At 34.8% G+C, this 12555-nt stretch overlaps 1 protein-coding gene across 1 annotated transcript in view; it reads left to right on the top strand.

The window, feature by feature from the left end:
* LOC145780683 (integrin alpha-6-like) overlaps positions 1–7146 on the top strand; it is a 35865-nt gene extending 28719 nt beyond the window's left edge. Inside the window, exons 21-26 of the mRNA XM_082592304.1 lie at positions 113–212; positions 950–1152; positions 1688–1855; positions 3008–3136; positions 3630–3781; positions 4735–7146. Coding sequence (XP_082448430.1) covers positions 113–212; positions 950–1152; positions 1688–1855; positions 3008–3136; positions 3630–3781; positions 4735–4810 — 828 coding nt within the window. The 3' untranslated portion in view covers positions 4811–7146. The remainder of the gene's footprint in view (positions 1–112; positions 213–949; positions 1153–1687; positions 1856–3007; positions 3137–3629; positions 3782–4734) is intronic.
* Positions 7147–12555: the final 5409 nt, after the last annotated feature.

The raw sequence follows: 12555 nt of genomic DNA, 5'->3' as shown, positions 1-12555 counted from the left end.
GAAGTATTACTATTATGATCATCTTTATTATTATTATTAGTATTATCTTATTATTATTATTAATATCATTATGGTGATACCTTATCAGCAATATATCAATATCATTCACTAGGTGCGATACAGCGATGAACTAATTAGAGGAGAATCCGCGATTGTATACACAGACGAGATTGGACCAATGATTAATCATACCTTCACCATAAGGAATGACGGTTGGTGCTATTACAGCTTGTCCCAAAAAGTCTACTCATAGCTTTAAAATTTTGCCACAAGTTTGAGGATTGTTCATAAAACCTTCACTAGAAGAAATGATGGTTTGTAATTATATCATGACGTGTAAAATTATTCATGGTTTTTTGGCATGTTTTGTAGACTATTTGTTCATTATTCTGTTACGCTTGTAGGTGCTACAGCATAGCTGCAGAAACTCACAAACGTGAAGGAATTGAAAAGAGGTCTTAACACGAGTAGAGCTTTGTGTACAAGTGACAAATCACTGTGTAGTGGTTACAAAGTCTTGCTGCAATAATTACAAACTACTCACAGCCACAAGGAGTCAAGACGTAATCAAGCGCACTTGACTCGGTGCAATGCACTAGCACTAAGACAATAATTATAACGCAAAACTAACGTTACTGAACTGTATCACTTTCGATTACCGGGTTGACAAAATGTCAAATCATCATTTTTTTGTGGTGTTTAAATTTAAAAAAGGACTCAAATTAAAATTAACATATAATGTTGCAAAATGAAGATGTCTGACAACTCAAAATTCATTATTAGATTTGAATTTATGAAAATAAAATTAGTCAATAGATTTTGTGATACACTTACAAAATGTTCGAAACTTCTATCGATTTTTCTTTCATTATTCTTACAAAACATGTAGGCTATTCAATGAAATTTTAGCTCAAGCTAGATAAATTTAAACAACCTATACTTTTACCAGGCAAACAAGTTGCGGGTAAGGTCGTACTCATGGTTGACTTTCCCTATGAGATACAAAACGGCAAATGGCTTTTGTATCTTGTGTTAAGCAAAGTAGTGGCTGGTGGCGGACGAGTCGCAGGAAATTGTTCTCAGGATGATGTTAATGAACTGACTTACAAGCTGCCATCTACAAGAATGGCTCCAAGTAGAATGAAACGAGAGGCAAGTTATGTTATTTTAATTCTAAAAATAAAAGAGTTTGCATTGTAGTAAATCATGACTTGTAGTAAATGTAATAAATATAATTTTAAAGATCAACAGATGCGTTTTGTAAGTTTTATGTGTAAATTTGAAAATTAAAAAGAAAATGCAAAAGTAATGCAAGATGTCAAGACATAGCAATGCAGGAAAACATTGATTTCTGCAATAAATTCACTATAAAACTTTTTTAGCATTTCATCAAGCACTGTCAAAAGACCTTAATTGAGCAAAATTTAGCATTTCAATTATGAAAGTAAAACAGTCCACTGTGAAATTCATTTTGACAATACAGTACAGCAACGCAGTAGCCAATGATGAAATTCAGTTACGGTTTGTATATTTTTAGTCGGATTTGAACAAAAACGTTGGAGTACGGTAGTATTTTTTACAGATATAATTTTAGTTCTTTCAAGAAGCCTTCAGTTTTGAGATGTTAGAGTCAAAATAACAAGATAGATTGACATACTTGATGAGTATTTTTTGTTGATTTAACCAGACAGCTGCGTCGTTGTACGAGCCCGTACGCATCGCATCCGTTTCTTCTGGAGGAACATACAGAAGCACACTTGTGCTGAACTGTCCAAAACAAACCGCCAGATGCTTTTCAATTGCATGCAATATAGAACCTATCCAGGCTGGGACAACTATGTCCGTATTTTTTCAAGTGAGTAGGCCTGCAGTTACACATTATATCTCATAAATCAATGAGTTTATATGATTTGTTGGAATCAACCCTTTGAAGTACAGTGGCACGCATGTGTGCCACAAAATAAATTATGATTTTATATTTCAAAATCGTAATATTTTGATATAATTTTTGTGCTGCAACCTCTCTATACATCAAAATTTAATTTGAAACTAGTAGTTGGAAACTCTGAATTAATTTCTTCAGACATGTCAATGGTTTAGAGCAATACAGACAATACAATGGTTCACTGAAAATTTATATCCAATTCCTTATGTGCGTCAAAGGGTATAGCGAATGCGGTACAAAATTTGCATTTCAAGGACAACAACAATCGACAGTTACTGTCGATTTAGCGACACTTTTATATGGATGGTGGATGGAACGGATGGAATGATTCACATACAACAACACTTCAACTGGAAAGTTTGCTCTGTCAAACTCGTTGACCGGCCTTCGTCAGTGGTTTAATTTAAAGCCTATACAAGCAGCTTAACCTATGCAAAACTGCAACAATTATGCTCTCAAAGAAGCTTTCTCAGTCCAAGGATAGAGATTCCCTCAATCAATCACTTACATGCTCAACCATTGCAAGATTACTTGGCGTCCTGCACGTGAAGATAATGTAACTGGAATGTTTACCTAAAAATCAGGTTTATGTCTAGACACGGTGTCTTAATTTTATAGAAACTCAGCTAAATACATTATTTCACAATGTAGATTTTGACGATCTGTTTTAGCCTGATGCTGCGAGTTCGCTGTGGTAATAGCGAATTGCTGCGAGTTTACCAGTTTCTCATCAGTTTGTTTCTCATCAGTTCAGAACCGTGAGGAACAAGCTTCCAATTTTTCAGTCTGAAGATGTAGATTCTCGCAATCAATCAACACTTCGCATTCTGTCTCACCATAGTTGCAATATTTGAACAGGCTAGTTGCTAAAAATACAGCTGTTGAGATAATGGACTAGCCATCCTTTTTAGTCACCCGAATCAAGAAAACTCATTGCTAACCAGACAACAAACCAGTCGTTTTTTACATTGATTCAATGTAAAGTGAAAAAACGACTGATTTACTGTCTGGTTAGCAATCAAATATTGCTCGACTTTTAAACAAGCCGCATCGTTTGTCTAGTCGCGATTATGGAATGCAACGTTTCTTGAGGAATTTCGGGATGTGGATCTTGTTGATGTGGGTGTGTTTGGAAAACTTACAAATATTGATAGCAACGTTCAGTTGACTGGAAAACATCTTTCTAAAGAGGTAGGTAATTTTAATGGACCGCACTTTCAATAATGGAATAAATATTCTAGTTTATCATGGTTCTGCATCACTAGCCGATTTATGAAACAAAGCAAACTCAATAATTAATTAGCCAGAAAAAGTAAAGAAATAAAGAATGATGTAAATGTAGACTTATAGCCTACTGTCAAGTCTCAAGGCTTATATGTGGCGAAAGAATGCTTTAACTGTTTCAGAGCCACTGTGTGCAGGTTTTACTTACATCGTGATGTAACTGTTTTATTAACTCTTTATTGTCACGTTTAAGAAAGATGTCATGTATTATCACACATGCACATTGCACATCCGCAAAGCAAATAGTTTGTCATTTTTCTACGAGTTTTTCAGCATATATTAGAAATGAAAGTTTAAGTTAATATTTTATACTTTTTCTGCTTTGCGTGGCATATTTATTAAACGGAAATAAACTTCAAAATCTATTGAATAACGAAAAGCTTACTTTTTGATTGTTCAGATAACAACGACAGTTGATCACACTATTTCGCAAGATGACATCGTTGCAGTTTTCCCATGGTGGTACATACTCATCGGAATAATAATAGCTCTCATTATATATGCTCTTATAATTTTCTTACTTATAAGATGCGGATTTTTCAAACGAAAAAGGTAAACATATTATTCCTATTAGTTTTTACTTTTGAGACATAACCCAACTATCGAAGCGTATTGCAGTCCTCAACTATAATGGCCTTCAGGTGTAAAACTCAATTTCTAAAAACTGAAATGTCTAATAATAATTAATCAAACCTAATTTCGATTACTGTAGCCCTTTGCTTAATGTGGGCAGAACGCTTGGCTTAAACTAGTTACAGCAGGTAGCCAGTGCACATTTATCTTGAGAACCGCCATTCCTTCATTTTTTTTATAAATAAGTTGCGGGAAGATTCTTTGCCGGAAGATTCTTTGCATAACGCTCTAAGTGGGTTGTTGATTTAATTCAGAGAACCATGCTGCCTTTTTTCAAACCTTAATGAGTTGCAATAATTGGTAAGTTCTTGGCAGTTCGTGGGGTTGTACTCAAGCACCCAATCACAATACACAAGTGCTGGTACGTTGTTAACCGATCGGTTGATTGAAATTAGTGCTCTGCACTGCGGCACCAAACCAGTTCGAAGTAGTCACATGGAAAAAGCCAGAGAAGCTCTGCGCATAATGTCGGTGCAAGCCAAACACTCTAAATTGTTGACAGTGACGGCGTATAAGTGAACTGTCCGTTATCGAACCAAACTAGCAGTGTTATTAGTCGGACTGCAAAGGTTTATCGATCATGGTCAGATCCACCTTGCCTCCCCGTTGTTGTGATGGTCCTGATGAAAGATTGACATCTCAATTTGCTTTCATTAAGTCGCTGGTCATAGCCCTTGCAATCGACATTGAATAAGACCCTTCTGATGATCCTCCTTTTTGGTAAAACAGGCTGTCAAGGGTTTAGAGAGAAATAACTATATTTGGTTTAAGTGAAATACTCGGTGTTTATACAATTTCTGTTTTCTATTTATCATTTTAGGTCAATCAAAACTCCAACTTCTGTGCATAAAAGTTTTATGCTTTTCCTTCAGGTACCATAAGCCCGAGCCGGAGGACAATGTTACTTTAATAGAAGAAAAGCGTTTGGACAATGAAGAAAGAATGTAATGGATTGAACTTAATGTTGCTGCTGTAGTTCGTTTCATTAGTTGGAGTTGCATCAATTTTGCATCAGTGAAGTGGCCTTCAAATGAGATTTAAAGAATTTTGCTTTTATTACAAAGCCTTAATAAATGTTGCAGTATACATTATTGTACCGATGGCTAAGGCTTTGTCCAAACACTGCAACTTACGCTACAGTTAACTTACTAGTCATAAAATGTAAACGTTTGCAATTATGTACATTTTACACGTACGGTATTTATAACATAAGTCTCATTGCATCTATATTTTTGATTTACCCCTAATAGACATTCATGCAATTCAATTATAGCTTTTGAACTTTTTTTTCTTTTCGTTAAAAGAAGGCATGATCATGTTGTAGGTAGGCCTATATTTGACGTTTTACAAATGACTAAGGTTATTTTATTTACATCATAGTTTAATGCTTTGCACTGACTTTATTTGTGTTCTAAACTCACTTTTTACCTCTGTTGTAAATGTGGCCTCAATTATAAAAACTTGTAGGCGAGTTGTAGCCTACTGCATTGTATCTGTGGTCTACGACTCAATAAAATGTCACCTTTCTACAGTAATATACGTACTATAGCAAAAACAGTTTTTGGCAAAAAGCCAAAACTGCTTTTAAAAACAAATTGTTTTATTTTTGCGTATTTCGTTTATGTCATTTGCATTGCATGAAAGTAGCCCATTCAGTGGGATTTGTAATCCCCAACAGCTTTTCCGCCAGTAATTTGTCTAAAATTTTACTTTTTACTTTATGTGATTTTATTGGTGGGATACTCAAAACAGGGATTTCATGTTTTGGCAGAATCGATTTTTTGATAAAAATGCAAGAAGTAGGTTACACGTACAGTATAAGAGCGTGTGCATAATAGTAAATATATTTCACTTTTTAGTCTGGTGTTAGGCTAATGTAGTTTAATCAAACTTTGCACTATCTTGCCAGAAAAGTTAATAGGCTATTGTAGCCTATAATGATTGTCAATAATCGTATTTACGGTACGTGAAAGGAAATTGATCATTGTATTCTTGAGCATACGGTTGAAGTTTTTAACTAATACTTTGCATATATGTCACTTATGAAAGACATTGATGGTGACTGAATTATCGAATTTAACATTGGAAGAGTATATTCAATAATCAAGCCATACACTCACAAACTTTGACAATAAATTGGTTATGGTGTAGCTCTACGGTAAAAAAAAAAGTTACTAATCCTCATAACCAGGTCCGTTGAGAGGATATATTGGATTTAGTACCACTTAGATCCTCGCGTCTCAGATCAAGACCCTTCTAAGAAAAATGTACTATATTCGAAGAACATGCGGTGGTTCATACAAGTTTCTTAACCCTTAGAAAGGGTAAAGGCCCCTAAAATTATCCGGGCTTGGGTCCAAAATTACTCCCTGCACACCCCTGTCAACGTCACTTCTAATGACTTTATACATTGACATATGTCACATTACTGTAAGTTGCCATCTTGCAACACGAACAAAAAGTTTATGAGCGATTTTATACCCTCTGGTGGCTAAAATATCTAGGCCACTTGAGCATTCTAATGTTCACTGACTCATTCGTAATGATTACTGTAACTGATTTATATTTTGCTTGCTCATACGGTTTTGTTGAATAAATGTCAAAAGTCGTACAATAAAAAATTGAATACTGAAATTGTAGCTGAAAGATTTCACCAACCTTTCAGTCGTAGGCTTCGGTTAAGTAAACACTTAAATAAGCAAATTAGAAGTGTGCTTTTTAGATGCCTCAGTCACATTTTGCTCAATTTGAAGTCGCTTGTAGAAGGAAGGCTTTCATAGCAAACTAAATGGAAACTAATCGAACATTTTTAACACGAAACCTAAAGTTTACTCTTCATTGGAATACGTATTACGAACATGCGTTGTTTCAAAAGCATTCTACAACTGTGAAACCGGCATTTGTAACCAGACACTTTTAAAACAACACTTTTTAGCGAAATGCTTAAGGAAAGTAAACTAAAGTTTTGCATAGTCTGCTTTTGATTTTTATGGTCGTCTACATTTACATCAGGTCTACTTGTAAGTTATAAAAAAGAACTGGCCAGATAAAGAAACTGGCCACTTTATTCTCATTAGTGCCGAAGGCTTAGTACAATGAGAGCCTTATCTTCTCATCCCCCGATGGTTGGATTCAAGTATAGGACTTACCTTCACCTACATGTATATCGTTGATCGATTGATGGCTCACCTGTTGTACTTTTCGTTGTTTTGTACATATGGTACTGTACTGAGTTGTTTTGCTCGGGCAAGTTTTTGCTAATAAAATGAGGTTTTTGCTAATAAGGTTCTGTGCCATGTTTTTGTGACAGCTTAGGCTTTGTCACAGACGATTTATATAGCCGCATTTGTATATATCGACTTAGTTACGTTATTTATTTATTTAAAAAATTAATTATCATAAATTTATGGTTGCAGCAGAATATTAATATTTTTTGTAACAAGTAAACCTGTTAAAAGTACAAATTATTTTTTTAAACATAAACTTCATGACCCAAAATTTCTTTCGTAAGTTGTTTTTGATTGTGTTTTGTTGCAGCTTATCGGTAAATTGATTTCCTCATGAAGTTTCCAACGCAAAATATACAGCAAAGTTCAAACTATCTATATGTAGCGCTATATTGTTGACACTAAAACAGTGAAGAAAACTGTATAGCCTCCATGTTTATAGACGAAAACAACACTTTGTTATCCAGATTTTAGTTCGGCATCGTCACAGGAATTACAAATTTCCTGTTCAACAAAAAACATTAGAAAACGTGACTGAACAGCCCAATTGATAACGGTGCATCAGTGAGACATGCATTTATTTTGTGTTCCACTTTCCTTCTGCCTGGCCATACTTGATTCCTTTATAATTAGAAGTCTCGTTTATTCTGGGCTTTTAATTTTACCAATTAAAAATAAGTGTTAAATGTTGTAATGAACATGATTAATGCAGCTTTGAAACATATTTTGGCTGCATCAGCTTTTCCGTGATTTGCGAAGGGCTCCGCGAAGTAAAAGATCTTATCTGCCCATCCTAGAAACATGACCTCCCCTCTCCTAAGTGTAGCTGTACGTTCATCAAAAGCACAGGTCTAAGACGCGTTTGCTTCTGTGAATGCTCTGAATGAATCTGAGAAAATGCAGCTAGAAACATGCAAGAGCTTAAGGCTACATGTCCCCCTGCAAGCCACCACACTCAATTCAATAAAAGAAGGTTTTTACTTGGACTGTCCTATGCCTGAGAAGTCTTATTTCCTTTTGCAAGCTGGTTGTTTTTAACTCGTTTGTAAAGTCTTTTAAATGTCTTGGTAGCCTATTGTTTGTTCAGTTTGTACTTCACTGCATTTCCTTGCAGATCGTGGCATCTTTGAAGATGATGCCACTAAACTATTAGAATTGCTATTTGGTGCAAACTAGATCTCCAATTGATCAGAAAAGTATGAGGACATCAGAGTTGCCTACTTTTTGAGGTGCAACCTGATGTTGAACCTTTAAATATACAGCTATTAAAGCAACGTGAGTTAAATGGGATTAATATAGCCACTAAATCAGTTCTACCTTACATTAATTCAACGTTAAATCAAACCAATTTAATTTACAACGTTACAAAGTAAGTATATCTCATACAAAAGCAACTGATGCAGCTTACAGTTTATTCTTCTACATGATATTGTACATGGACTTGCTGGTAGCTTCAACGCTGCCTCACATGATATTCCTAACTGGTCATGAAAATAAAATTGTGTGACACTAGAAAACAGTAAAGAGCTCAGACACTATAAAACAATGCTGCGAGCTCAGATAAAATTTAGCTCCAGACACACTGCGGCAAACAGACAAATTGTCTTAGAAATGTTGCTACCATCTTCATACAAGAGTTAAACTATTTACTACCCTTTTCTGGATGTTTTTCATAATTTGTAAAATAGGTTTTATTATATTTTTGTCTCCTTCTTTATTAAATTTACAGAGTGAACAGAGCAAAATCAACTGATCGGATGATCATGATGATGATGATGATAATATTTCTGTCACATTTATTCTTGTTAGTCGTTCCCATTGCGGGCTACTCATCCATTTGACCACACATGCATTTAGCATGAACATATACTGTACAATGTACAATGTACATCTATGATATATTTCTGATTAAAAACTATTCATCTGCAAAAAAAAACGACTTTAGTTAGGAAATTTTTTTAAACGGATTAGATATTTACATTTTCTGAAAAGTAGACTTTTTGAGTATTTAAAAAATGCATTTATTATGGCAAACATAGAGAAATAATAACAATGGAACTCAAGCGTAACTTATTGAATAACAAAAATGTAAAAAAAAGTATGAAAACATAGGCTAATACCTTTGCATTCACCTCTGCATCACCTCTGCATTCGTTGATAACAATATCACAACTTTTCAAGCTCTCATTCGTAAAAATTATAACAGTTTGTAACCCGATGTAACTTGTCTTCCAATCAATGGATTTATGAACTAATGCGAACAGACTGTCACTATCAATCTTTCTATTTGGTACATTACGACTCAGCTTTTCGGAGTTAAGTATTTGTTTTGTTTTTACTTTTTGTGTTTGATTGTAATATGGGCAATCTTGAGTCTGATGCAAATAATTAAATAAAATATATATAAATACTTTTTACAATTTATAAAACTTTAACTTGTATTGTGCAATAAGAGCATTATAATTTATCTTAAAAAACTACAAATCTCTATGTGAAAAACGGAACATAGGCCTACAATCAATTGAGATAAGATGTTTAAATTTTATGGAATTTACAAATTAATGTTAAGGTGTAGAAACCTGAAGCACTCAAGGAACTAGTTAGATTTCGTTTTTTCTGCCTGCATGTGCTAAATAAATAACTTACGATTTGCAGCAGATATGCATAGCAAAGCAAACGTCACAAAAGAATGATTGTGCAAAAATAGCTGAACTCCTCAATTCTTTGTTTCTTTTTTGCTCTTGACATTTGCAAAGTATTCACATGCGATTCGGATTTCCGGATGTTTAGTGTGACGTATTAATACTTCCTCTATGCACTAATAGCTGTGTCTGTGCATGCTTCTAGCTTCAATAAGGTCTTACAAGCTGTCAGCTTACTGTCTAATACGTTACTTATCAGAGCCTAGCTGCTGAAGCTTGAAATTTTGATTGTTGTTGCGTCAGTTATTGTGACATGGAGGCTATTCAGTACCAGTTGGAAATAAACTTTAAGCCTACATCAAATTTTCTATCTTTCCCTTTAAAAATTTGTTTGGGTTTTTGGACACAATGCAAAGGTTTAGTGAACATGCTTAAAGTAGGGGTTGAAAGAAAAAAACTACGAGTTTTTATCAAGATGATTTCCAAGTCATAAGTTCAGCTAATAAACGTGTTTTATAAGACAAAAGACTTGAAAGTGGGTGATTTTGTTTTGGCTTAGCGCGTTCTTCAAGAACATTGAATGTACGTGGGCTGATAAATCAAGGGTGAGGAACCTGCGGGTCATGAGATCATTTTATTTGACCCGAGCTTAAACCACCCCGATGTTAAAAATAGAATCAACAAATGTATAAAAGACTTTCTCATTCAACTTCTCCATGGATAAATTTTCTTAAAATGTTTTCCAAAGTTTATGAATTGTAGCCTGCCAGAGTGACGTAGCAGCTACGTTTTCAGTAGAAGTCATTTGATGTGAGATTAAGTCAGTTTCAAAGTGAGAACTGCACCTGGATAGAAAAAATTGTGATGAAAGTACAGTGAAAGGTTGGACAAACTCTTATTTGTTAACAGAACTAAGTTAGATGGCAAAAGTAGCTTTTACATCTCAAGATCAAGCGGCGCTGGATCGGCTCTCGGGGTGTGCGCTTGAGCAACGCATTTCAGAACAGCTCACCATTCAGCGGCACCTAATGAATGGAATAATTCCCCGGCAACAACGCTTCAACAATCGGAAACTTCACTCTGCCAATCTCGGTAACCACTCTGTGTCAATGGTTGAAAGCCTCTAAGAACGCGAAACTACCAGGAATCACCTATCAGAGGCGCTGTCAGTCCGAGGATAAAGATTCAAAACCAACCAACCGCGCGGAACAGCAAAGAAGAATAAACCTGATTTGTAATTATGCCTCCTGCCATGGTGCCGCGACAAAATAAAGTTCATAATTTAGTGGTTTAAACTGCGAAACTATCTGCCCTGAACAGAGTGGACCAGTCAAAGTGTTACCAGATGTTCTTTAGATTTACGCTACTTTTGTCTAGCTCAGAAGTAAATCAACGCTTCACTGTTGAATCCATCCGAAAATTTGCTCTTCATCCTCGTCTCGAAATATCCTTTAATCTTGAATTTTGTCTTGAATCGGCTCGATGCAGCTGCACTGTCTGCTTCGTAAAACGCTGAAGAGAGAAGCAACTCATGTTAAACTATGGACACAGCGCAAAACAAGAACACACGTTATTATTATTACTATTGTCATAACAAAAGAACATATTGTGTAATCCAAGTTGAATACTTTATTTTTTCTTTAGCTTTGTGCAGTTCCGATGATATTTCATACTTGAAGCTCACCCCGTCAATAAATTGGTTATCCACTCTTGCACTAAATGATTGAAAGTGTTACTTATTCAGCTACACTAAAAATTATTGATAAAACAAATAATTAGCTTTTAGAATATATGTACAACAAGACGTTGAAATGGTTTTCTGTGCACCTGCATTTCCATAAGAAATATATCACTATGAATATCAGTATTTACTGTCAGAATTCCCAATCGCACGAAAACCGACGGAAGGAAACCCATTGTTCTACCTGTATAAAAAAAAAAATGAACGATAGTTATATTGATTTGTTATAGAAGCATTAAACTCTGCATTATTTTATAGATGCGACGTCGAGCGTTATCACATTTTTTGTTTTTAATACAAAATGTATTCAAACGAGTAAACTAGTTGCTGCAAACTAAAAAAATATCGTCAATGCAAGCTGAGTACGGTAGGTTAATCTCACACAATATGACTTACTGGTTATTATTAGCAAATGGTTGTTTTTCTTTTTAATTCGAAAAACATTTTGAATGCCCTCCCCCATCCCCGAGAAAATTTTGCGTACGCCATTGACTTCAGCCTTAAATGATGGAACGTGTTACTTACTCAACTACTTTGACAATGATAAAATAAAATAATTAGTTTAAAAAATATTTGTAGAGCAAAAGTATTATTGTTATAGGTAAAAAAGGATTACATAAAACAAATTATAATGTAACCCAAAATTTAAATCTAATTTCAAGTCCAAAACGATTGGTTGCTTTAGCCGCAGTCCGAGACATGCTAAGTCAAACAAGAAAAAAACTTTGATTTTTCACTCTTTCTTTTTGTAACATCAACATTTGCGTCATTTATCGCGATGTTGGTATGCTATGCTACGATGTGTCTCTTGCTTGTGGTAGTGCTACAATAATTTTAGTTCTCTTCGTTTGGCCATTTTATCCTGGCGAGAGTCTATCCTTGTACGTTATATTATATGTTTTCCAAACTACTGAGTGGCTGTCAAAGAGACTTAACTTTGAAGAAACTCTGTTTCTCTTGCAAGTAAATACGCAGGCTGTGAATTAACATTAGGGGTTGATTTTAGGTAAAATGTGCTTTTCACTGGGTATAATTCATTTTTTCCCTAGGTGTTAGTTGTTTTAAAATAAAAAAGCACGACTG

This window comes from Aplidium turbinatum, chromosome 12, assembly GCF_918807975.1.
Source record: "Aplidium turbinatum chromosome 12, kaAplTurb1.1, whole genome shotgun sequence".
NCBI lineage: Eukaryota > Metazoa > Chordata > Ascidiacea > Aplousobranchia > Polyclinidae > Aplidium > Aplidium turbinatum.
Note: the sequence above shows the minus strand (reverse complement) of the source record. Positions and strands in the feature narration are given on the sequence as shown.